Genomic DNA, 26,705 nt, shown 5'->3' on the forward strand with positions numbered 1-26,705 from the left:
TTTTCATTTTTTCCAGAGTCCATTTTGTAGACTTTTTTTCCATATTGAATGCAGAAATCGTGGAAAACCATCCAGTCTCTACAGGGGCAGTTATGTCTGTAAAAGTGTGCAGTTTTGATTGTTGTGTACTGTACCTGTAGTGAGTAGAGTGCCCTCTGGCGCAGGTAGTCTGTATTGAGCAGCTGAAGCTCATGGAAAAGCTCGATGAGGAAGTGAGGGCGAGACTCATTCTGAGAGATCAGAGTTGCCACCTCAGAGTAGATCGTCTCTCTCAGCGCCTCAAACAGAGAGAAATCACTGCTCACGTCTAGAGAGGAGAATACACACAGAACAAAATGAAAATTTACAGACAATCTACTGAAACTCTTCAAGCATGTTGAGAGTAGATCAAACAACTGCTGTATGTAAAAACTAATAATTGTGGAAGACATTTTACATAGCAAGACCTTGAGTACTGAACTTCACACAATGCTTAAAAACACTGTGCTCACTTTTCAATTAAGACAATTTAAGAGATGTTTTTGTGTTAAACCACGCTCAGAGGCGTCAACTTCAACTCAAAGGCAAAGGTATAAAATATCCTTAACAAAAAGACAATGGGTGTGAATGGTGTTAACAATAACAGCAAATTTCCTCCCCTTTTTCTCCCTCAATTTCCCAATGTTCTAAAATAACGATAGATGAAAATAGAAATGAACTTTATAAAACTCAGTGGAGTTGTTTCTAAATTTATATGTGACCCTGGACCACAAAACCAGTCATAAGGGTACATTTTTTTCGAAATTTGAGATTTATTCATCACCTGAAAGCTGAATAAATAAGTTTATTAGGATAGGGGAATATCAATAACTATTTGAAAATCTGGAATCCGAGGGTGCAAAAAATCTAAATACTGAGAAAATCACTTTTAAAGTTTTCCAAATTAAGTTCTTAGCATTGCATATTACTAATCAATAATAAAGTTTTGATATATTTACAACTGGAAATTTACAAAAGATCTTTACTTAATAACCTAATGATTTCTGGCATAAAAGAAAAATCGATAATTTTGACCCATATAATGTTATTTTGGCTATTGCTAAAAATATAACTCATTGACTTAAGACTTGTTTTGTTGTCCAGCGTCACATATTAGTTCTTAGTACCTATGCATGTGGATGCAGTTTAAAAACAGCTGGTGAACTTGGAGTTACCTGGGACTTCAGTGCATGCAATTCTGTTAGAGAGAAAAGGTGTTCTCCAAGCATATGCTGTGAAGAAACCACAAACAAAACCCAAAATGAAATGTGAACAAAAACAGAAAAAATTAAAATAAATGAAACTGGTGAGTAACACTATAAAACAATACAAGGGAATGGAGACATAAGAGGTTTAAATTATGTTTAAATGAAATAAGAACGGAGGAAAGTGCGTTTTCTTGCTATAATGTTGTAGCAAATGCTTCTCTGGTTGAAGAACATAACATAGACTATATAACAAGGCTGTTCTCATTGTTCTACACATTGATCTGTTTAGTTTTATCCAGTGTTATCTGTAGCAGAATCAATGAAAAGGCATACCAGATGAAAGGTCATTTGGCTTGCTGTTCTTAGCCTTGCTGTCCAGTTTCTCCTGGGTGAGTTTGTCTAGCAGACCCTGGTTGAGATCTTTGTATTTGAACTGAGAGGAGCGCTCTCTGTCCTGGTCAAAGTGAGAGTCACTTGAAATACTGTCACTGTCCACAGATGCTGAAAAAAAAAAAAAACTGAACTCCATTTGACTGAATTGTGGGATTTCTAACCTAAATATTAAGCTATTTAAGCTATTAAGCTGTATTTAATACACACACCTGTGTTCTTCCGTCCCCTGCCTCTCCTGCGGCGGGTCTTTGTGTTGGGGGTCTTGTCTCTAGAGGCCAGGCTGGCCTGTGCTGCAGCCTTGCGCCCTGCTCTGAAGGTCTTGGTGACAGTGGTTGGATCTGCCCTATCTGGAAGGCTGCTCATTGACTCCTGGGAGTCAGGTATGTAAGAAAGATCCTGGGTAGTGGAAGGGTGAGGGATAGGAGAGGAGGAAGGAGAGTTCTGCTCTATCTGACTTGGATGGTCTGAGGTAAGGGTGGTTCTCTGACCAGAGCGATTCAGAGAGGAGTTGAACCAGCAAGAGTTATTAGCGTTGGCCACAGTATCAGGCTGAGATGGAAACCTACAAAGGGAGGTAAATAAATTACAGAAGGCATGGTTCTGTTCCTTTTTGTAGTTGGTTATTCTTGCATTTTCACCTGACTGTGTTTAATATAATCATGATTATATCACCTTAATACAAAATACAGTAAAAGCATTTCTACCGTTTCTCTGTGTTGTTGAGTGGAGGTCTCTGCAGAGGAGGAGGGAAACTCATGTATTCCGTTTTGAGGGATATGTTTGGATCATGTTGTTGATCTGAACCGGCCTGGTTCTGCTGGAAATCTCCTGCTGAGGAGGGAAACATTGGACTGAAATTAAAGCCTAAAGGCAGAAAAGAAGAGAGAAAGAAAAAGGTTAGAAGTTAATTCAAATATATATATATATTTTTTTTGCTGTCATTGTTTTTTTATTAGGTTATTTCACTATTTTAATGAGTTACAGACAGATAAAAAAGACTTGCCAGTAGGGAAAGGAGAGAAGTTTGGGAGTCCAGGCATACTTAGCGTATTGACAGGTGGGTAGTTTACGAATAGAGAAGATGATGCAGAATCACATGCAACATTCTGATTTTGCTGTTGTCCTGTCAATGACGGATTCTGCTGCTGCCGCAACAGATCATTCAGAACCTGTTTCAATCTGCACCCCCCCCCCCCCCCAAAAAAAAAAGTTATAACAGTTATAAAATTATAACAAATGAAACCATACCTGCACTACCATTCAAAATTTTGGGGTCAGTAATAAATACATTCTCAAAAGAGAATGTTCTTTATATCCTATTTTTAAACATATTAAAATAGAAAATAGTTTTTTATTACTGTTTTTACTTTATTCTTTAATTAAATAAATGCAGACTTTTGTAAGTTAAAAAGAATCTGACCCCAAACTTTTCCACTGTAGTGCATCTACATTAAATGCCTAATTTCTTACACTTAATATCTGACATAAACACATTCTTCTGATTGATATTTAGATTGTTAAAGTCTAAAGACATACCGATTGACATTGTTCTGCTGCCAAGCCAGTTGTGTATAACACTGGTTTAGTTGGTGCATGATGAGAGGGATTTGAGGAGAGGTCACATTATTGGGCACAACACCACAGGGACCTGTGAGCAGATCCTGCAGCATGTATGAAAGAGTCTAGAGATGAGAGTGGGGAATAAAAAGGCTGTTAGTAAGGAAAAAAACACAGTGGAAAAAAATTGATAAATAAAAAAAAATTTATATTAGGGATGCACTGATTCTAAATTTCTATACCAATAGCCCATTGTTCAAATGTTATTTTGCTGATAGCGATAGTATTGTTTTCTCTAGAACAAATCTCTCTCAACTAATGCTGTAAACTATACAGGAAACCCTGTGATTTGGTAAGTTAATATATTCTTTACAATTGCAAATAAGGCAGTTTCCTTAAAAACTTGTCTTTGTGACAGATTTATTCAAACATACATATATATAACTAACAGTAAATAAGCTTAGTGTTTGTATAGCTAACTAACCAACAGTGAACACTGGATAACTTATCTGATGTAAATGCAATGTTAAGTAACGAAGATAAGCTGTTTTATTGATGTCTTTCCACGGTTGAAACACTGATCGAGTGATTGCATGAGACATGATACATTTCGGAAGGTTGTTCTGAATCTTTCAACATACCTTCTGATGTTCATTTACATCACATGCTATCAGTTGTATAAGAGACTCGCGCTGCCACTTGAACCGAGGCACCACATTTAAGAGCGTCAATACGGCATTTATTATTTGAATTTTGTTAAATCAGGCATGTGATCAGCTAGAGACAAAAAAGCTGGAAAATCTGACCATGCCCCTGTCACTTATTTAAAAATATATATTTTTTAGCACATTAAAAGATATGTCTTATATTGTAATAATACAATACAAATAGAACCTGCATCAATTAGGGTGCTATTTTTTTTTTTTTTTTATGAGACCGTGTTAATGTGTCAAATTTCTCAGCCCTAAATTCTTCAAAAGAGACAACTGCAGTCTTACACATTTCTTCAACCACTTTTTGATAGTCAAAATATATTCGGCTGTGATCTTTAGCTGTTTTTAATCACTCAGCCGATACATCGATGCATCCCTAATGTTGCACACTCTCTGACCTGTTGATCCTGTAGCAAAGTTTGGCACATAGTAGTGCTGAAGTTGAGCTGTTTCTGAAGGTGTGTGATCTGCTCCTGCCAGTGTGCTGTTGCATCACCCTCAGAGGGAGACAGATCAGCCGCCCATCGTAGATTCTCCTGCCGTTTGGATTTATTGGAACTTCCTCTCTCATTCTGTGGATGCTGACGAGGACGACCTCTTGATCCACCGGGGGAAGGACTTCTGTTAATTTCCCTTTGAATTTTCAGACTTTAGAATTGAAAAGACAGTTGATAATTGATGGGTTTGATGTAGTTACATTGTATAGCTAATTGTGTGCCTGTATATTTACCCATCTCTGTTATTCCTGCTATAGTTGCGTTGTTTTTGTGTGCAAGTATGCATCTCATTGGTGGAACTGGACTCCTCTCCCTCATCATGTTCAATGTCAATATTTTCCTCAGCCCCCACCTCAGAGGAGTAATCATCATCATCATCATCACCAAGGGGACACTGTGTCGAACCACCCCAGGTGGCCACAGTTCTGATGGAAAATTATAATTAGCACCTTACAAATTAAATCCTTTTAGCATATTTATAAAACAAATTTTTAAAACTCTAAGCCATGAGTTGTCAAAGCCATGTGTCACCTTTCATCACGGCTGTACGACTGGGTCTCATGTGTATCACTCCTGAAAGGAGAATCGTTGATTGTGTTTCTCCTCTGCTGCTCTGCCATCAGACTCTCCAAATGTTTCCGCCTCTGTCTCAACTCCTCACGCAACATCTGATGCCTTCGCATCTCTGACCAGAGCTAATACAAATAAAACATAGACAAAACATTTAAACTTGGGCTTCTTTCCCTTTCTGCAAACAGATCCCAATAACTTACTCACCCTCATGTAGATATTTTTAAAGAAACCCAAAGGATTTTTGTCCCTCTAATGAAATCTAAATGTATATATAGTACATGGAAGATCAAATGTACTTGATTGACATTCAAAAAACAGTGAGGTTTGCTCTTGCATGTCACGCAAGTAAGACTGAGCTGCCATTGATTATATCTGATGTGCACTGATCAATAATTTTATGCAAGTATATTTGAAAGTGAAAAAAAGTGAAAGTCGTGACATTTGCCAAGTATGGTAACCCATAATCGGAATTTGTGCTCTGCATTTAACCCATCCAAGTGCACACACACAGCAGTGAGTAGGGAACACACACACACACACACACACAGACCATGAACACACCCAAAGGAGTGTGCAGCTATTTTTTCCAGCGTTCGGGGGGCAATTGGGGGTTCTGTGCCATGCTCAAGGGCACTTCAGCTATGGGTATTGAGGAGTGGAAGAGAGTGCTGCTCATTCACTCCCCCTCCACCTACAACTCCTGTGACCCTTCGGGTTACAAGTTCAACTCTGTAACCATTAGGCCACAACTGCCCCAAACTAATTTAATCTGTTCATCATATAAAGCAACTGTGTCTTCAGAAGTTTTATTTTTAAAGTGTTTTATTCAAATTGATTATTTTGATTGATTATTTTTGATTGATTTTTTTCTTTATGAACATTTCAAATCTTAAACATTTTGGTGAAATGGACTTTCAGTCGAGGGGCAGAAATCTCTCAGGTATCATTAAAAATGTTTTACTTTGTGTTTCAAAGACAAACAAAAGTCTCATAGGTTTTGAATGACATGAGGGTAAGTAAAATATGACAATTTCCATTTTTGGGTGAATTATACCTCGAAAACTCCACCTGATATATAAAAGGAAGCAAAACTGGTATTTCGATTAAACACTTACCTCATTGTCAGTGACAGTAACTGGAGGAGGCTCAGTAGTGGGTTTGAGGCCACTAGTGTTGGCTTTAGTTGAGGAAGAGGAGTGTAACGGTACAGTAGCAGGGGTAGAGGCTGCTGCAGGAATCTTCCTCATCTGACCGCTGACACTACTACTCAAAGACGACTGACAGAACACAATGTGATAAAAAAAATTAAGACTCCATCTCAGTAGTTGTTTGTGTGTCTATGATAGTAAGCAACTGTAAATTGTGTGTAAAAAAAGTGCAGATGTGTGAAGTACCTGAAGGTCAGGACAGACCCATTGTAAGTCTTGTATCTTGCCCTGAATCTCCATCAGTCTCTGTCTCTCTTCATGGAGCTGATTTAGCTCTTGCTGCTGCTGCTTGAGTTTCTCCTCATACAATTTTTCTCTGAAAAACAGATATTATACATACACAGTACATTTGTAAAAACATGATATTAAACAAAGCATGTTTACAAACAACACATCATGAACTATAAATGCAAGCAGAGATCTAATTTCCATATGAGGAACATAAACAAACCTGGACTTCTCAGAAAGGACGATGTCTCTCTGGATTTTGGGAGCTGTTGCTCGGGTGTTATTGGGTTGTTGCTTCAAACCCTCATCCTCATTAGCTGTAGTACCATCTGTATCATCACTCTACAATAACAATAACAGATCCAGAGAACATGTCTTTAACAGGCTGACAAAAGAAAGCATAATAACGAAAAAGCAGTCGGAAGAATCTGAAAAACTGTTTGCTTATACAAGCTACACTCACAACATATTTGCATTGACATATAAATGTATGCAATTAGCAGATGCTTTTATCCAAAACAACTTACAAAAGGGCCAGGAATGTTCATTGTATACATTGCCAGGTTTAATAAGAGACAACTGGATTAGGAAGCAAGCTAGAGAAGACTTCTTTTTTGTGTTTGTGTAAGTGCATTGATTTAAGTGTATAGGGAGGTTAAGTGCTTGCAGAAAAGGTGTGTTTTAGCTGCTTCTTGACAGATGTGATGTTCTCAGCAGTTTGGTTTAAGATTGGCAGCTCTGCATTATGAATGACCATAACCTCAAATTACCCTCGTTACTCCAGACTCTCACCTGCACCATGGCCACAAGTTCTTGAAGTTGTCTGAGTTTCTGTTTGGCAGTTTGAAGACGTTGGACTTTCTCAGCATAATCTGCATCACCAACTAGACTGCTTCTACGACTGGACCCTGAACCGTCACTGCCTCTGCCTCCTCCTCCTCCTCCTCCTCTTGCCCCATCATCATCCTCCTGTGCCTCATCATCATCCTCATCTTTAACACCATCGTAAGGCCTGTCCCGGCTGAACTGGCATTCTAATATGATAATGCAAAAAAAAAAATTTGAATTGTGAAGAGCCACTTTGAGTCTTTAAACCACTCTCTCTGAAAACTGTATGCCTTCTATTCGGCTGTTGATCAACATTCACCACCTGATTGCTATCACCAGCACCATTATTTGTAACTTTAGGTGGTTCACAAAAAAAGATTTTTAAGGGTTTCTTTTTCTCTCTCTTCTTCAGCCCTTTACATTCCTTGCGGTAGTTAGTTCCCTGTCACCTGACAGAGGAAAGCAGTGACTGGGGGAATGACAGCTAATATTATTCATATATATATATATATGTGAATATGTATGTGTAAAATAATTATCAGTCTGGCGACTAAACAAAAAAAATGCACTAGCCAATGGATCACCAAGGTTTGCGTAAAGGGTTGTTTACAGGAGTTCCATGAATCATTTTATTCTCCCAAATCCCACACATACGTGACTGTCTACCCGCCTGCACCCGTACTAGCCCATCAAGTGTTGTCCCATGCTGGACTCTGTTGGGTCCCGTGGGTCTCACGGTAGTCCAGCGGGAGTGCAGGTCTCTAGTTGATAATTTTGTTAGCACAGAATGTTTTTATTTTTATTTTAGATTAATAACTTTGTAAGAAGACTGACTATGTTGACAGAAACTGCACAATGGTGAATATTTATAGATTTGAAAGATTGCAAGGTCTGACCTATGACTGAAGGGACGTTGAGACTGTGGAGATTGGCTGCGGAGCGGTTATTGATTTCACATTCTGTGTTCAGACGGCCATCTCTATTATTGGAGGCACCATGAGCTTTTGTCAAACTGTTCATGTCTATCCAGTTACTTGGAGTCTGTGGTTGGGCTGGATTTCTACAAAAATAAAAAAGGATAGTTAGTTATTTTCACTTTCCTTCAATTCTCAGGACAATTCTCACAGAAACAGAGGCAACATTGTATCCTTTAAATCACACAGATTTGAGAAGATGATAAATAGTCACGATTGAATCACCCACACTGAAATGCGACTGGAAATGGTTTGGCATGTTACCTGACCTAATTTTACATTTAAAAGAGGAGACTATTTCATACGAACGTAAAGAGTTGAGAATAAAAATACGCACGTAACGGTAAATAGGAAACGTGCGGCTCTTAAAGTGACAGTTTAAAGTGACAGTTATTTTCCTGCTGCCGCTGTGTGCAGTTATTAACCAAACAACAAAAGACAAATTTAAAAATCACACACTACTCTTGAGTGAAGGATTTTTGTAGCTTTAATAAGAAACAAAAGTTTAATTCTTACAGTGAAGACATTTTACATTTGATTATTAATTTCTGTAGTAGGCAGTAAACTGCTTGAGACTTCGCTTAAAAAAAAACATTAAAATCACAGTTTGTTTCATTTGTATCTTTTTATTCTATTGTATTTGTCCTTTGCCTTTTTTTATTACTGACAGTTTAATTATTTTCAATAATTTTGAAGACTTTTTGTTTGTTTGAAATTCTGCTGGTCTCTACAATGTAGATATCATACATATTTGATATATATAACTATCTTTAAATAAATCACTCATAAAATGTTTTGGTCATATGGCCCCCTCATATGTTAATCATGATTACAATATTGGCTCAAATAATCTTGATTATGATTTTTGCCATAATCGAGCAGCCTTAGTGTACACACAATTTTTATACTGAAGTGACTATTCTGTACCTGATATTGGTGACTGGTTCATGGTTCTCCTGCTCTGAATCAAACATGGCCTCAAAGAGTGAACCGTCCTCTGTTTCCTCATCGTCCTCCTTCACATTCTCGTTTACTGTGTCCACCACCATATCTGATGTCTGTTCATAATACTGAACAAGCTCTCTTAATTCATTCAAACGCTTGTGCACCTCCTTCAGTTTCCTGCATTGAGTGACAAAACAGACTTCAAACACACTGCACTGCTAAAAGTTAACAATTAAACACATCAGTTTGGTACAAGCGTTAAAGACAGAAAGTTAGATCAAATGGGATGAACAGAGTAACCTGAGTTTATCAGCAGGATGGTTATCATTTATCTGTGTGTAAGAGGAGGAAGAGTCCTGCCTCACTGGACGTGGCCCATTTCCCTCTCTACCCAATACAGACGGACGCTGTGACAGGCCCATGCGTGCACCACGCTGACTGACACTCTGACCTGAAAAAACATAAACACATCATTTAATCAATAACCATACTTTTCCCTCAACTGCATCTATGCATCTAACACAACACCAAATATATTGCAAAAAATTTAAATTTGAATCTTTCTAAAGAGAAGGGGCTGGATGTGGTGTGTAAGGGGGGCTTACAGGAACTGTTGTTAAGGGTCTGGTCTCTAAGGGAGTGGAGTTCCTGAAGGATCTTGTCCATGGTCTGCTTTTTGTCCTGTAGCTCCTGTAGTTTGGTGAGTTTAGTGCTGGTGGAAGTTGATGCAGTAGTTAGTGGGGCAGAGGAGGGCAACTGACTCCTGGAATTATGGGTAGTGCGTGATCGGTACACCTCTCTTGAAAGAGAGAGACATTCTGCCTGTCGTCGGTTGTCAGGGACCGTCTGGGACTGAAAGAGAAACAGACATTTAGTAGTTAGTTTTATTTAGGAAAAACAAAAAAAACAAAAAACCTCCCACACTTTTTCAGTGATCATTTTCCAGGATTTTGAGGACTTTTCAGGACATTGTCAATTTAATTATGGCAAAAATAAAAGACAAGGATCAAGCTCTAAGTAACATAATTCTCTCTCCAGAAGTATTTAAAAACATACAGTTTATGGCCATGATTTAACTAAAAACATAAGCTCTTTAATATGAGCTCTTAATTATACATTACAACAAATGGTTTTCAGAACCAGTTTCAGTACCATAGCAAAAAAAAAAAAAAAGGAAACTACTGTATAACTAACTATTTGAAAATAAAAATTAATTAAATCAGTTCATTATTAATTCTACTAATAAAAAAAAAATGAGTGGATTCTGACTAACCTTAAACACCTGATTTCACAGAAAGGGATATAAACATCACAATCCAGACAAAGATGCTGTATACATGCAGCATGAGCATATTTTTAATCTAAATTAAATTAAATTAAATTTATACATTTAGCAGACGCTTTTATCCAAAGCGACTTAGTGCATTCAGGCTATCAATTTTTACCTATCATGTGCTCCCGGGGAATCGAACCCCCAACTTTATGCTTGATAAAGCAGTACTCTACCAATTGAGCTACAGGAACTCTATAATTAAATTAGAGATTGTATAATTCATTTTTTTTAAAACAAAACAGAATGCTCTGACTTTAGTTTTGTGAAACTATACTACGTAAAACATCTGCACAAAACAAATACACCAGAAGCTGTGAATGAGATGCAAATTGACCATATGCACGGCTACTTCCTGGTTTTAAAAAAGCCAGCTCAGTCATTTCCACTCAACTGTCAAAATCAGCTGTGGATCGCCTTTTGCACAGTTTCTCGACATAATCCATTCACAATTTGAATAATTTTTTTGTTCGTCTAAGAGGACCAAATGTCCATGAATACTGTTTAAGGAAGGTCACTACTTTAACCCTATGGAGTCGATTAACGCGGATACGCGTTATGAGTCATTTTCTCCTGATAACCCCGAAAAGAACTTAAATTACACTTTCAGTTTTAATCGTACAGATAAGAGCAATACATCAATCGAATCTGTAAAGGGTCTACTTTTTTTTGGATACAGACATAATAACAAAACTTTGTGCACTTATAAAATAAAGATAACAAACAAGGTGTGCTGTTTGCAGCCTTTGTCTGCGCTGATCTTCATTTACAAAGAAAAAGCAGCGAGACTGTTCTTCAAGTTTTTATTTTACTGTTTGCTTCGCGATGAGAGGAATAAGACATAATTCACCCCAAAAAGATGTGATGTGGTTGAGGATTTGAGAAATGGATTTCCTCAGGAAAAAAAGAATGGAGCACTTTATTCAGCAGAGATCATAAACATGAGTAAGTCTCTTTTTATTTATTTATATACTTGTACTAGTTCACATAATGTGTAAACATTTTACTAATTAGACTCTTTCCAAAGACTTTTTCCAAACTATAATTCCTGACTAAATGTATAATCAAGTGAAACATTATGAAGTTTCAATAACAATATACACTACTATACCATTCAAAAGCTTGATGTAAATAATATAAATGTAACAAATAAATGTAACTGTAACAAATGTAACAAAAAATGGTGTTCTTTTAATTTATCCCTCCTAAAAAACCTGAAAGAATATTCTCAGCTCTTTTCAACATTAATAATAATAATAATAATGATAATAATAATAACAATACTTTTTTTGTAGAAAATAAGATTGTTAAAATGATTTCTGAAGGATTGTGTGACTGGAGTAATGATGCAACAATTAGTTTGAAAGTCAGCTTTGATTGTTCCTGATAAACTGTTTAACTGCTCCCCCAAGTGGATATTAAATTATGTTGTGGGATAATTAAATATATTCTAAATAAACTACAAACAGAAAATTATATAGATTTATTTTGTCTTCACATTCTTTCTTGTAACTCCTTCTTCTCAGTGGCACAGATGACTGAGAGGCTCATTATGCAGCTCATTATGCAGGCCTTTGTCTTCTCAGGTGTAAATCACAATGATTTTCATGATAGTTAACGCCCACTCGCATATGACTTTTACCAACAAAAAGTGTCTTAGAAAATTTAAATCAATATATTGTTTTCTGTGAGTAAAGTGAGTAAACAAGATGATTTTCACATAATTTAGAAAGAAAAATTCTAGGCTACAAGCTCCAGTTCTCAAAAGTCCCGGGAACCATTGTTCTTTATGTGTTTTATTGCCTTATTCAATTGATTTAACATTTTTTGTTTTTCACTAACCACGCATAACATTTTTTTTCTCAAAATCACAATCATGTACGTACAATAATTTCACATATTATTATAGCCCAGTTTGTGCTGATTACAGTGAGATTAGACTTTACCCATTTAGATATTTATAAGAAACTGAAAAAAGCACAAATGTCAGGGCATGACAAAACTTCTCCAGGCCCCAAAAATACCCTTAGACTCCAGAGGGTTAATATGCATTATACAAAGTCTTGTAGTCAAGCTTGTTGGTGCATTGTTACATCGATAATCGCTGGGTATTATTCAATTAGTAGTTTCATGTTAAACTGTTTAATACATTAGAGAAAGGTTTATCCTAACCCAAGCCAATTGATGTTTGTATGATTGCTGAAACACATTAATATAACATAACAGAATGACGGCACTCATTAACAGTCCATCTATTATCAACTGCTAAGGCTGTAGGAGCCTAGGACATTTCTATTTTTAGAACATGAACATTCATAGCTTTTTATTTTTTTTAAGTTTACAGATTAATTAAGATTAGAACAGATTAATTCAGATATGAATATTAGTCTTAAAACACATTATGTGCTAAAACTGAATATTTATAACAATTACCTATTTTATATTTTTATTTAAAAAAATGATAATGTCCACAGTTCTAGTTATTGGCCGCACTACCCTCTGGCACTGTCCCCCTTACCCCACTGGCCTGTACTCACACTGCACTTCACGCTGCGGGCCGGTGTTCTGTCCATCTCTGCTACCATGTCAGATTTTGCTACCTCCCACGGAAAAAGTAGGTAGGTACTTATATGGGCTTTTAATTGAAACAAGGGAACTAATATAGAGCCTTACACGGCCCGGCCCGGGGCTAATCAGATTTCTCTGCCCGTGTCGCTGTCCTCATTACACAGCTGCTGTTGCTGCCATTATAATAGTTTAGTTTTGGTTTTTAATGGCAAAGTTGTCATATTTCGTTTTGATTCTTTATTAATTTAATTCAGAAATACTATTGGAACATTTTATGTTTGTTAAATTCAAGTCTGTTTGTTTTTTAAATAGCCTACAAAGCGGCCAGCGCAAGATCGTCGTGAGTTGAGCATTTTTGTCAGTTTTTCCTTCTCAAAAAAAAAAAAAAAAAAAGATTAGCGTCATATTTTAGGAATTAAGCCAAAATTACGACAATGAAATCATGTTTCATTGCATGAAATAAAATGGAATATATTACAACTGTATACTCTGTCAATATAATTTTATAAAAAAAAAAAGTTTCATATTATAAATTCTAGTCTTTTATTTGTTATATTGCAAAGAAAATAAATTATACATAAATTTATAAAGAAATATTTGTCTGGTTAGGTGCGTATGTACCTGTGAATCATGGAGCTGGTTATGAAAACGCTGGATAAGATCGTTGAGTTCATCATTGAGCTCTGAGGTAATGCTTCTGCCAGACACACTTCCAGTAGTCTCTGTAACAACTGTAACACATGAACAATGTTAATAAAAATGGGAACAAGTCTAATTTCAAGTAGCATGAAGTAAGTTTGTTCCCCGCACCAGTGTCATCCATCACTGCTATGGCTTGTTCAGCGCTTTGCTGCATGGCCAGTAGTGCTGCCTGACGGCCTTGTAGTGCTCTCAGTTGTTCCTGCTGTTCCAGCATCTTTTTCAGTAGATCATGCTGCTTTCGCATATTCTCTAGCTCTTCTTTCTGCTCTCCACATAACCCATGGCCCTGAGAAGGAAAGATAAAGACATTATTAGATGAAATTACTACTATCAACCTGTGGAACTATGCAATAGCAACAACATGCTGAGGCTGCAGGTTGTTATAGAGACATTACAGTCAGCTAAGGCCTAGGCCAACAACAAGGATCACCACCAGCCAAGCTGTCATTTTCAAGTATGTATGCAAAGATGTATCTTACATTAGCTCATCTTGTAAACTGATTTTATGCCTTGGAAATAATTTGGTTTTCTGTGAAGTATTGAACATTGTTGGTGTGAATTGTGCTGATTCGAAACTGTTACAAATGGCTTGTTTCAACCAAGCGGTACGATACAGTACAGTACAGTTCAGTACAGTACGATTCCGTACGGGTAACCCTGATTAGGCTTGCATTTCCACTACCAATAGTACCTTTACTTGGTAGGCGTGGTCTATGACAGAAAGTATCGATCGACAATGAACAGCGACAATAAGAAAAACTTTGCCTTTTTTTGTTATACGTAAGTTTTACTGAATGATAATAGCTATTATAAAAGTATAAGTACAAAATATAAGAGGCTCATATAAGTGGAAATAAAGACAAAAGCAAACAGTTCAGTCAAACGTATGCTGCAGCGTTGTACTATGGTGAGGTTAAAATTAAATATATAAAGTTAAACATAACTTTGTGGTCAGCCAAAACAATATGACCAGGAATAAATAATGGATTCACGAGGCCTCGAATGCCTGTTAAATATAGCCAACCTAAAATGATCCTTGTATCTCATGTTTAATCAATATAGAGACATCAGAGCTAGCGAAAAATGTCAGAAGGACTAGCCGAGCTAAGGCTGCTCTCAGCAAATACATAAGCACTGAACGCCCGTGATCGCCTAGAGCTCCGAAATCGGCATAGCAAATTTTCAAATAGGCACTATATTTATAAATAAGCCGCAGATTTAAGTTTTAAACAATTACATTCTCACCTGAAAAACTCTTAAAACAATATTTTTTGACAATAACAGTTATATTTAGAAAATTACGTGGGTGTTTGGGCAATGACCTTTCACAAGTCCACAAGAACAGACAAGAACGCATATTGAGAAATGCTTTTGTCTGTGTTAAAATATAAAATATAAAAAAAAAACAGGTTTCTTTTTTTGTGTGTGTGCACACTCTGCTGTAAATAAGCCCAACATTCATGGAAAGCAAATTGGAACGAGTGAAGGAGAAGCTTATATCACGCAAAAGTGAAGATTCTAGTCAACCAATCAACGTTCTGCAATGAGTTTAGCTCCAACCCTTTTGGTACCCTTTGCTGTGCTAGGTAACCCAACGGAAGGGTACCAAAAAGTGGTACGGTACAGTTAGCTTTTTTGATATCATTCATAACTTCTAACAGTGGAAACGGAAATAATTGCGTACCGTATAGTACTGTACTGAACCGTACCGCTCAGTGGAAATGAGCCAAAAGATGACATTACCACACAATTGTGAGGACCCTCTACTCACACTCTACTTTTTTGGCTGATTTGCAGTATATGGTAGCCTATATATCTAAGTATTTTGTATTTGGATTAAATAATATAAGTGAATATAAGCATGTAAGCATATATTTGTGCAAAAAAAGGGTTAAAATCACATTACATTGTAACACTGTAACATTGTATGGTTGCACGGTGCATCAATACTTCAAAAGTGTCGCGATTCTCGGAAATTAAAAATGTCACAATTCCTAAATTAATTAGTATTGATACTTCAAAGAATGACTGCGTTCCAGGTTATTAAGAGATGTATTTCATGTTGGTGTATGCAACGCACGCTTCTTGTGCCTCCCCATGGGCGTCTATGTTTTTTCTCCTCAAAACGCAGCAAAGAAGCTGCAGCTGTCCTGTGACAAACATTACAGCGAGATGGCTTCTTCCAGCTGCGGCATCCTTCTCACTGGCCGCGGCGCTTAACGGGAATCGACGGCCTGGCATCCTGGCCGCAGGGCCGTATAAACAGGTGCGGTTCTTGTCCGGACCGCGGGTCTGGCAGCTCACGTCTCTAATGGCGCTGGAGTCCCTCAGTGCACCCTTCCTGGACCCACGAGGACACCAGTGTGCATGCACGGGGAAGAGACTGGTCTCTGGAGGAGAGGCGCGTTGGGCTTTTAAACAGCGGCGGTGATGAGGCTCCATTCACATCAGGGGTCTCATTTATAAAACTATGCGTAGGATCTTTACTAAAAGTTTACGTGCGCCCAAAAGCCAAAAATGGCGTACGCCAAAAAATATTCCGATTTATAAAACCGTGCGTACGCACACCTGTAAGCAATGTTCCCTTTATAAATCACAGATCACCCGCAGATGTGCGTACGTGAACCAGCCTCATATCCCGCCCTGTACACGCCCATTTTTAACCATAAATAGTCAATGCAAATCACCTCATGATTGCTGATCAGCATGTAAATGAGAGTGGAATCCCATATATACCTGGAAAACTGGCATGCGACCCGCCAATTAATTAATCCAAGAAAGTGAAAACGTGCATTTCTGTTAGCCTAATTTTAATAATGGCGACAGGTGAGAAAAGAGGAAAAAAACGTAATTTCTCAGATACTGAGATTGAAACACTTGTAGGGGAGGTGGAGGCTCGGAAAACTGTGTTATTTGGTGGCCACAGCAGTGGGGTCACTAATAAAAAGAAGCAGTGCGAGTGGCAAAGTATTGCTTCTGCCGTCAATTGTGTCAGTGGGACAGAACGGACAGTTGCAGAATTAAAGAAAAAATGGTCCGACCTGAAGGTATACAAATTTTTTTTTTACCAACATATTACATTTGTGTTTTATTAGGCTATATACCTATATAAATAGCAATATTGATTTTCAAAAAGTTTTATTTACATGTGCTTACAGTATGCAAAATATGTGTGTATTAAGTATACCATTTAAAACGACAGATATTATGGCACTCAGGGACGGCTGTGATATACCAGACCTATAGGGTGAGATGATAGATTCCAATAGAATTATTTCATATACAAAAAGGTCTTAGAGACAAATTTGAGGATTACTTATAGTTTTTTTATATTATTAATTTACCTGTCTGCCAATTCCCGCTGGAAACAGCCGGTTGCCAAGAACCCCAGAGTGGTGAGGACTTGTATTTGGACTGGGATGGACTGGGATGGCATGGTTCCGGCGTGTTGCCCTCTCTAATACTGGACCCAATTCAGCACATAGATCCAAGAGCACAGCTCTAGGGAATCTAAATCGGCTTATTAGCCAGTCATCATCATGGGCCAGGAAATCATCATGGTCCCTGAAAACTCGTTCTCTCCTTATTCTGCCATTAGCGTAATCCTCCAACAGTGCCAGGAGTGCCATCATGAAGCATTACATACCCGGGTCACCGGAGAATTTATATGTTTCTAGCAAATAGACTGATCGTTAACACCTTGACAAAATCACTTAATTAATTTGTGGGCGAAAATTTAAGACGAAAATGTTATAGTGAACACATGCTTCTTGACGGTTTTGTAATGAACACCGTAATAGTTAGGACCGATGATGAGTAGCGATTGTGCTTCATGACTGTATTTGCAGACTTTGACATTTTATGATATAGGCTATGTACATTAAGGAAAATATTTCCTTTTTACACTGTGTTCTGCAGTTCTCTAATAAAAGGGTATTTCATGCTATTCTGTAGGCTATCACATGTATCGCGCCATGTCCTCCTGTGCTCCCGTTGTGGACAATGTGACTGTAAGGCAGCGCTGATTATTATTTTATTTTACTTTTAATACATTTTGAATTACGTTTGGATTTTACTAGATGTATATAGCCTAAAACAATCGGCACAAATAACACTGTTGGATTTAATCTTCATGATAATGTGGATATAACGTATGAAATGGAGTGAAAATTAAATGTCATTCATTCTTATAATCGTTCTTCTCACATTTATTTTCTACAATCTAACTTCAGTTCACGACCTCACCATCGGTGTCGCCAATTCCCTTTGTCTCCAGAATGTGCGTACGCACGGCTCAAAGTTTGCTTAAAGGTGCGCACATTCTCCCGTCAAGTTTGTTTTTTATAGATCACAACCTTTGCGTGGGAACTGGCGTACGTACGTTTCCAGCCCCGTTTTGTGCGTACGCACGCTTTATAAATGAGGCCCCAGGTGTGCCCCATCACATGCCGCCAGCCCTGACTTATCCAGCGTCCCTCCTCTCTCACGCACCCACTCCTGTCGGGAGCCTGGTGAAGGGCGGTGATTTAGGATGGAGTGCCGATGATAATTAGGGGGTAGGCAGCTGACTTTTCAAAATATGTTCATTTGATTAGTGTGTTATATGATTAGAATGTTGTCCCGGTTTTAAAATAAAGCACAGCAATGATATTTGAGAGTGTATTTTTCCTTTTCAGAAAAAGTATCGAAATCGCAATTCTTGACTTGGTATCGGTATCGAAACAATAATTTTAGTATCGTGACAACACTATAACATTGTAATCTTAAAACAAAGACAATCCTTTTAAATCAGTAGTTACTAAACTAAAAATTTAAATAAAAAAATCACAGACTTAGTAAAAAGGCTATTTTGATTACCCTATTACACCTTACAGTTAGAGCTATCATACAAATACGCTTACTTGTAGGTTTAAAAATGTGTCATTTATTGTGCAGCTACAAATATTTCAGCAAAATGTATATTTTAGTCAGAGTTACTGTGCTCCTATTTCATTGAGCTGTCTGTTTGTCTGTTTGGCGCGCATGTGTGCTGCAGCACTTGTTCTCAATGAAGTCTGTTTAGCGCTATTTCTGACAGGAAAATGGAAATATTTTTTCTTGCCCTTTTTTTTTTTTACATAAACAGATAAAAAATATACCTGTGAAATGCAAGTTATACATTAAGGAAAACAGCACATCTCAAACACATTAAACAGTGCGTCTCTGTCAGCCTCACACGCAGCCTTTCTCTCAGAGCATCTGACGGGGCGAGCACGAGGTGCTTTGTACTGAAACTGTAAACCGGGGGTGGCAAATGTCGGTCCTGGAGAACCACAGCCCTGCAGAGTTTACTTCAACCCTAATTAAACACACCTGAACAAGCTAATCAAGGTCTGAAGGGTAACTGGAAAGCTACAGGCAGCTGAGTTTTATGGTCAGAGAGAATCTTCACTTCCAGCATTATTGGATTTGCGACACAAGACACGAATCACAGTAGTAGAGGTGGCGCAACTAGTTTATAATCCCACTCACTTTGAAGCAGTACTAACTGCAGTGGAAAAGAAACCCAAGCCGAGCCATAACAAAGTGGAAAAGTGCCATGAAGCTCTCTTTTCCTTGTGAGGTGTGGTTGCTTTATCCTCAGATGAACTCTAATACCAAGGACATTTACTTTCCTGAACACGTTATTAGACTATCGGCGACCTGCAGTAGATAATTAGCCAGTGAGCATCTAAGAACGGTATCGTCTCTGAATAAAGGATAAAAAGAAAGTAAAAGGCAGCATCTACCAAGAATAACCTGTTGAGCTGCATAAGCTTCAAATATCATCATCAAGCAGTTCCATGGAAGTGAGTCAACATCAAATTTCTTCCAGCAGTCTATATCTCACCAAAGCATATTCTAATATGATATATAATCTGTACATACAAGTCAATGCTGTGTTGCATTAATGTCACAATTAGCCATTCATTCATACAAAAAATTAGCCAATTCTATAAAACTAATTCAATTACATTCAATGACAAAAAAAGGGTCAAATGAGCTAAATATATAAACATAAAACAAATCTCCCATCTGTTTAGAGGGTCAGGAGCATAAGCTTACAAAGCATGAGCTCTAGACTTCACCTTGCATGCTCATTACATTCTGATCAATGTTCAGTTCAGGCATCAAGAGCAGAGGAGGGGCCTTTGTGAGTACTCACAGTGGCACTGGAGGCTTCGGAGCGCGGCTCCAGGTTCAAAGATGTGCTCTCGGCCACTGAGCCTGAACCCACTGCAGAGTCCACCTTGGCACCTTCATCATCATCCTCATTTTCCCTCGCCTGTAAAGCGTAGGCAGGAGGGGCAGGGCTCAGAACAGACCCAATTCAGAAGGTGCAGACACTTGCTAATACTGCTACATTTGTGTATTTATACAGAGATTAAAGGCAACAGCTTAATACAAAGGGCCTGGAAAATACGCATTTTATATTGAGCTTTACATTAAAAAAAAAAACATATGCACAGCTACTGCAAGTGAGGTCACACTGAAGAACAAAAACAAGCTGAGGGGAAGAAAGATGACATGCCCTAGATTTGGGCTCTACATTTATCAAGCCTATGCCACTAGGAACAAAGCCTAACACTGCATATATGGGGAATGATTCAGGTTATTAACAGACTGCTGATCAGTTTTGTGCAATCTGACAATAGATCTGTAATCAATTAATCAAAATGAATCTCAGTCTTTTGTAGTTAACGTGTTAATGCTTTATTTTAAAGGAGAGAAAATTATAATAAAATGTGCAATTATTGTTTTCAACAATTTTGTGTGGATGGCACTCTTTCAGCAGCAATGCACTGTACTCGTTTGACTAAATGCTTCTATACAAATGCAGTTTTAAAACATCAGATTCCATATTTCTCAAACTGAATTATTCTGAAACAAATGCAAACATTGAAATATGTAAACCTGCAATTTTCCCCACACTTGGATTTAATCTTGTTTTTGCAGCTAATTTGCTGTTGCAGTGCTCTTATGGCATTCTTAATCATTCGTGGACAAATTAAGATGATTCCCTCATGATTGATATTTCATACTTGTTGAGTTTAAATGTCCTCTTTTTTCAGAATACCACAAATGCCTCTACCTGACAGATTTCACTGAAATAGAGGTCTTCAGAAATCACACCTGTCTCTGTGACAACATCATATAAATAATACGCCATTAAATTTAGTCAAACTCATTAACTTTGACAGTCATATTATGGATATTTAGGCAGCAGAGACTAGAACTTGAACAGTCTTGCAGGTTAGCAGATCACGCTTATTCACAAATAAAGTTTACACCTTAAAAAGCAAAGACATTACATTAGAACTATTTGAAGTTTAAGATAATTTGCATAAGTATGTTAGATGTATAATTATAATACCATCAGCCATTGAAAAGCATACAGTGCCTGAAATTGTATTAAATTATATTCCTCTGAACAATTCATACAGCCTAAAAGAAAAGTCATGGTGTATAAATGTCATTAAAGTGCATATAAAAAACATGTTGAAATACTGACCAGCATCTTCTGAAGAAAACGCAGGTAAGACTTCTCCTGTTCTTTCAGGTGAGTGATGAGGAGAGAGAGACGTTCCACATTTGCAGGCACATCGTTCTTTTCCACCAGGTCGTCTCTCATGGATGTGGCCTTCCCAATGTATTCACGAATTTGGACCAGTTTACTGACCACCTGAATGGAGAAATAAGCTGAGTGAGTGAACAGAGATGCTCAAGCAGAGAAAGAAAAAAAATGAACAAATAAAGACAAGCAGACTGAGAAATAGATGGAAAAGATAGAAGGAAATGCAACGAGAAACAGAGAAGAGAAGAGAAAGAGACCAAGGAAGAGCTCTCACACGGACAGTGGCATATTTTTAAACTGGCCTAAATCTGAGCACTCACTGACACATCTGTGCTCCAGTTTTTGCTCAGCAACAACAGGGGAGAATGTTCTAATGAGCGAAGCGAAGATCTTACTTTTATTATTAAAAAAGCAGATCATTCTAAAGCCTTTTACAAACAGTCTCCTTGCTATTCCGAATAGGCAGCGTTATAATAGTTAGTTTTAATAATTCTTGCAACTTGATGGTTTCAGACTAATAAGGGAGAAAACACTTGTTAGGGGTTTAAAAAAATCTAGATTGTTAATGGTGCATCAAAATAGCCAGACTAAAATATTTCTCATTAGAAAACTATTTTGGAACAAATGAGAAATCATGGCTCCAGACTGTGACCCCTTTATCTGCCGGTGCGACTAAATTTTGTAAGCGATTGCACTGGTGCAACCACTGCGTTGTGAAACATCCAACGGCAAAATTTCAAATGTTAATACATTATTAATTTCAGGGTTTGTACAAACTTTTTCAGGAGGGAATATTAAGCACTTTCCATTGACTTTCAAGCTTTTAACACAGCTATTTCCAGCAAAACATACTTTGTAGTAAACAAACACTTGTTTGTTTACCAAAGTACCAATATAAGCAGTACATGGCAGCAGAGGAGCACTTATTGGCTTATGCCGCATTCCAGGCAACCCGTATATTTCCAACCTTCTAGCCGTGAAAGTGCACTGGAACAGCAGTCAAACCCGTTACTTCCCAACCGTGAACTCGTACTAGATCGATGTACTCAGAGTTCCGAGCTCTGACATCACATAGCCCACGAAACAACAATGGCAGCCCCTACAGATAATATTGCATACGGATGCAGTGTTTATAAGTGGTACACGTAAAAAAAAAATAGATTTTAGGACAATATAACGTTGCAATAAAACTAATAATCTAGCTACAATTCCATGCGCTCAGGAAGTTTGGCACGACTTGCCTGGAACGCTACAAAATCATGAGTCATGGTTTGAAGCCATGACTTATGGGCTCAAAAACGCAACATTATTAGTCATTAATTTGTACTTTTTGTTTTATATTTTGAAATTATAAAATCAGTATTATAGAATATCAAATTTCATGTTTTGCTATTTTTTGTGTATGAAGTAAGAAAAGTGCCTTGAAAAACAAACTTTTCTTCAATTAGCGACTGAATCACACAAAAAGAGTGTTCTTTTTATAATCATTGAAGTTGTCAGTCAGTTCTGTATAATATGACATAATATGACATAATATATGACTGTATAATATGTACATTTAACAAGAGTAGAAAATATTTTCTATGTAAAAATTTGGTTTTGCACGGTTTATGCATGCTTCCCATCTTTTCTGTCTACCATCTTTGCTTTACTGTCAAATGTATATTACCAAGAAATGTTATTAGAAACTGCACTTATCGACGCAAAACAATAGTAATTTGTTTTATTAAAATGATCTTTATTTTTAATTCCCAGAAGAGAGTCTGGAGTCCTGCAAATGCACATGTACACACATAGAGACATTATAAAGATACTAAACTCTTTATTACCTGACTGCTGTCAATGCTAAGCTCTGCTTTTTCATCCTCTGATGTGAACTGATGGGTACTGTCCAGACTAAAAGGCTCTTTAAACACAGCAGGAACTGGGGCAAACAACTCTTTCCCAGGACTCTGTTTCTTGGGTTCCTTGCCCCGAGGTGTTGAAGAGGTGGATGCAGTGGGCTCTTTGCCTTTGTTAGTGTTGAGGTGAATTGGCAGGAAGTTGAAAGGTTTCTTGGCCTCGGTAGACAGCTGTCTCTGATTGTTGGCTGCAGTGACACGGCCTTGAGAATCACTGCCAATACTTCTCTGTTGGGATGAAAAGTGATATTTTGGTTTACCAAAGAATGTCTCTGACATTTAAATTTACTTTAAAGCTGGCTTGAATTTGAAAGTGATCTATTTGATAGTGACTATTTGAGTGTAAAGGGCTAGCTTCTGAGGATTTGCTTCAGAACCATTTCCTAAATCCATGCACTGTCAGTCTTGAAACAGTAACAAGTTGAAATCTTCAGTCAGATAAAGCAAGTCAAATGAAGCGTGTTAAAAACCTAATCCTAATTATAAAGCACCACTCACCTCATCCAGATCGGTGAAGTTTATGACCTGCCGGAGTCTATCGAGCTCAGCCTGGTCAGGCACAGACATTTGAGTACTGTACTTCACATGAGGGAAGGAATGGGGTGTACGTGCCCTCCGTCGTCCTGCTCCAGGAGTGGACTCTGGAGAAATGTCATTGGTTAGCCGGCTCTCTGACATAGCAGAAAACTTCTTCCTGTTCTTCTCAGAGGAGCGGTTGGCCTTCTTCTGCTGCACTCCCCAATCCTGAAAGAATGGCAAATCAACATTTGCAAACCATAAATGATAGCACAGTTTAATAAGGTTTTGTTAAAGCTTAATTGATCAATCAACTGAGCATGAGCTGCACAACAGCTCTCATATATAGAATGCATACATATAGATTGAAGAGTCCTAAAATCTGGACTTAATTCCCAATTAGGCAAACGCAGCTGAATCTGAGGGCAGCGAGACTTTAGCTGTTGCAGTGAGGTGCGACATGACAACTGTCGTGTCAAGGCAGGAATCTCTTTGTGTCTGTCTTTTTGCATTTTATTATGTCGAGAACCATTAACCCAAGGTGACACATTCAGCATGAATAAACCTTTAATTAACTACAGACCAGCGCAAGCCAGAAGCAGCACCTCACACGGGCAAGGCTTGTATGCTCTGAGAACGGACACTGCACTAGTGATACAAAACCACAGACTGTATAAAAACATGGACGTAGTGTCCGTGACTTCACCCGTAGACTCCTGAAGTGCATTTTTGAAGCTTAAAGTGTGCAGAGCAGGCCGTTGCCATATTAGCAGCGCCGGACCATCGAAAATGGGCAAAAGGCAGGAGCTAGTTGCTGAAGACACACCCACCTAGCGCGATGGCACTGTCAGCAGCGGCAAACCACCGGTCACTCAAGTGACCACGCTAGTGCTGGGCGGTTTGACCAAAAATGTATATACCATTTTTTTTCTAAATTATACCGGTTTATGACGTTTTTTTTTTTCATGCATAATCAGGCTTACAATGCATTTTCTACTGGTTGATATTACAAGACGTGCTTGCGGCTAAGGTGCTGGAACAAATTGCTCGTGTTGCCGCCTTTGGCGACAATTTTAGCCCGACAGCACTTGCATAAAATAGATATTATATATGCATAATCTGCCTGCAGTGCATATGCAGTCCGCAGCACGGATTCATTGTGCTTTCACACAGGACGTGTTTTCAGTCCGCTACTGATCCGCTTCGGTTTAGTCCACAAACACAACATTTGTTCATTGTTTTGATATCATATCATGTAAAAAAAAAAATATATATATATATATATATATATATATATATATATATATATATATATATATATAAATATATATATACAGTACAGACCAAAAGTTTGGACACACCCCCTTATTCAAAGATTTTTCTTTATTTTCATGACTATGAAAATTGTAGAGTCACACTGAAGGCATCAAAACTATGAATTAACACATGTGGAATTATATACATAACAAAAAAGTGTGAAACAACTGAAAATATGTCATATTCTAGGTTCTTCAAAGTAGCCACCTTTTGCTTTGATTACTGCTTTGCACACTCTTGGCATTCTCTTGATGAGCTTCAAGAGGTAGTCACCTGAAATGGTCTTCCAACAGTCTTGAAGGAGTTCCCCGAGAGATGCTTTGCACTTGTTGGCCTTTTTGCCTTCTGTCTGCGGTCCAGCTCACCCCTAAACCATCTCGATTGGGTTCAGGTCCGGTGACTGTGGAGGCCAGGTCATCTGGCGCAGCACCCCATCACTCTCCTTCTTGGTCAAATAGCCCTTACACAGACTGAAGGTGTGTTTGGGGTCATTGTCCTGTTGAAAAATAAATGATGGTCCAACTAAACGCAAACCGGATGGAATAGCATGACGCTGCAAGATACTGTGGTAGCCATGCTGGTTCAGTATGCCTTCAATTTTGAATAAATCCCCAACAGTGTCACCAGCAAAGCACCCCCACACCATCACACCACCTCCTCCATGCTTCACGGTGGGAACCAGGCATGTAGAGTCCATCCAAATTTGGACTCATCAGACCAAAGCACAGATTACCACTGGTCTGATGTCCATTCCTTGTGTTTTTTAGCCCAAACAAGTCTCTTCTGCTTGTTGCCTTTAGCAGTGGTTTCCTAGCCTATATTCTACCATGAAGGCCTGATTCACACAGTCTCCTCTTAACAGTTGTTCTAGAGATGTGTCTGCTGCTAGAACTCCGTGTGCCATTGACCTGGTCTCTAATCTGAGCTGCTGTTAACCTGCGATTTCTGAGGCTGGTGATTCGGATGAACTTATCCTCCGCAGCAGAGGTGACTCTTGGTCTTCCTTTTCTTGGGGCGGTCTGCATGTGAGCCAGTTTCTTTGTAGCGCTTGATGGTTTTTGTGACTGCACTTGGGGACACTTTCAAAGTTTTCCCAATTTTTCGGACTGACTGACCTTCATTTCTTAAAGTAATGATGGCCACTCGTTTTCCTGTACTTAGCTGCTTTTTTCTTGCCATAATACAAACTCTAACAGTTTATTCAGTAGGACAATCAGCTGTGTATCCACCTGACTTCTGCACAACACAACTGATGGTCCCAACCCCATTTAGAAGGCAAAACTTGTGTTAATTCATAGTTTTGATGCCTTCAGTGTGACTCTACAATTTTCATAGTCATGAAAATAAAGAAAACTCTTTGAATGAGAAGGTGTGTCCAAACTTTTGGTCTGTACTGTATATTAGGGTTGCACGATGTGTCGTTTAAGCATCGATATCGCAATGTACGAATCCACGATAGTCACATCCCAGGATGTGCGATGTAGGCTGTCATAGTTGATCCGTTATTCATTAACTTTACGGGCCAGCTGCTCCCCGGCCCTTGACGAATGTGATTCGTGGATTAACTGCACAGCTTAACCATCATAGAGTGAAAGTTTTGACAGGGCAGAGAGGGAGAGAGAGAGCGCGAGAGCG

General features: G+C 38.2%; 1 protein-coding gene across 8 annotated transcripts in view; it reads right to left on the reverse strand.

Annotated features, from left to right (window-relative positions):
• The window catches only part of pcm1 (pericentriolar material 1), a 50,244-nt gene that overhangs the window by 10,155 nt on the left and 13,384 nt on the right, over window positions 1-26,705 (reverse strand). For 3 of the 8 annotated variants that reach the window (XM_059551997.1, XM_059551989.1, XM_059551990.1), the window contains exons 3-26: window positions 23,736-23,981; window positions 23,166-23,465; window positions 21,274-21,444; window positions 19,927-20,046; window positions 13,851-14,028; window positions 13,662-13,771; window positions 9,748-9,994; window positions 9,443-9,593; window positions 9,125-9,319; window positions 8,120-8,283; window positions 7,188-7,429; window positions 6,619-6,737; window positions 6,354-6,483; window positions 6,075-6,236; window positions 4,918-5,081; window positions 4,620-4,811; window positions 4,288-4,537; window positions 3,156-3,301; window positions 2,623-2,798; window positions 2,324-2,483; window positions 1,829-2,181; window positions 1,560-1,727; window positions 1,194-1,250; window positions 135-307 (exon numbers count right to left, since the gene is read on the reverse strand). In XM_059551997.1, the coding sequence (XP_059407980.1) occupies window positions 135-307; window positions 1,194-1,250; window positions 1,560-1,727; window positions 1,829-2,181; window positions 2,324-2,483; window positions 2,623-2,798; window positions 3,156-3,301; window positions 4,288-4,537; window positions 4,620-4,811; window positions 4,918-5,081; window positions 6,075-6,236; window positions 6,354-6,483; window positions 6,619-6,737; window positions 7,188-7,429; window positions 8,120-8,283; window positions 9,125-9,319; window positions 9,443-9,593; window positions 9,748-9,994; window positions 13,662-13,771; window positions 13,851-14,028; window positions 19,927-20,046; window positions 21,274-21,444; window positions 23,166-23,465; window positions 23,736-23,981 (4,374 nt within the window). The remainder of the gene's footprint in view (window positions 1-134; window positions 308-1,193; window positions 1,251-1,559; window positions 1,728-1,828; window positions 2,182-2,323; window positions 2,484-2,622; window positions 2,799-3,155; window positions 3,302-4,287; window positions 4,538-4,619; window positions 4,812-4,917; window positions 5,082-6,074; window positions 6,237-6,353; window positions 6,484-6,618; window positions 6,738-7,187; window positions 7,430-8,119; window positions 8,284-9,124; window positions 9,320-9,442; window positions 9,594-9,747; window positions 9,995-13,661; window positions 13,772-13,850; window positions 14,029-19,926; window positions 20,047-21,273; window positions 21,445-23,165; window positions 23,466-23,735; window positions 23,982-26,705) is intronic. The other 5 variants (XM_059551991.1, XM_059551993.1, XM_059551992.1 and 2 more) reach the window with 5 other exon arrangements.

Source organism: Carassius carassius, chromosome 6, assembly GCF_963082965.1.
Source record: "Carassius carassius chromosome 6, fCarCar2.1, whole genome shotgun sequence".
Lineage (NCBI taxonomy): Eukaryota > Metazoa > Chordata > Actinopteri > Cypriniformes > Cyprinidae > Carassius > Carassius carassius.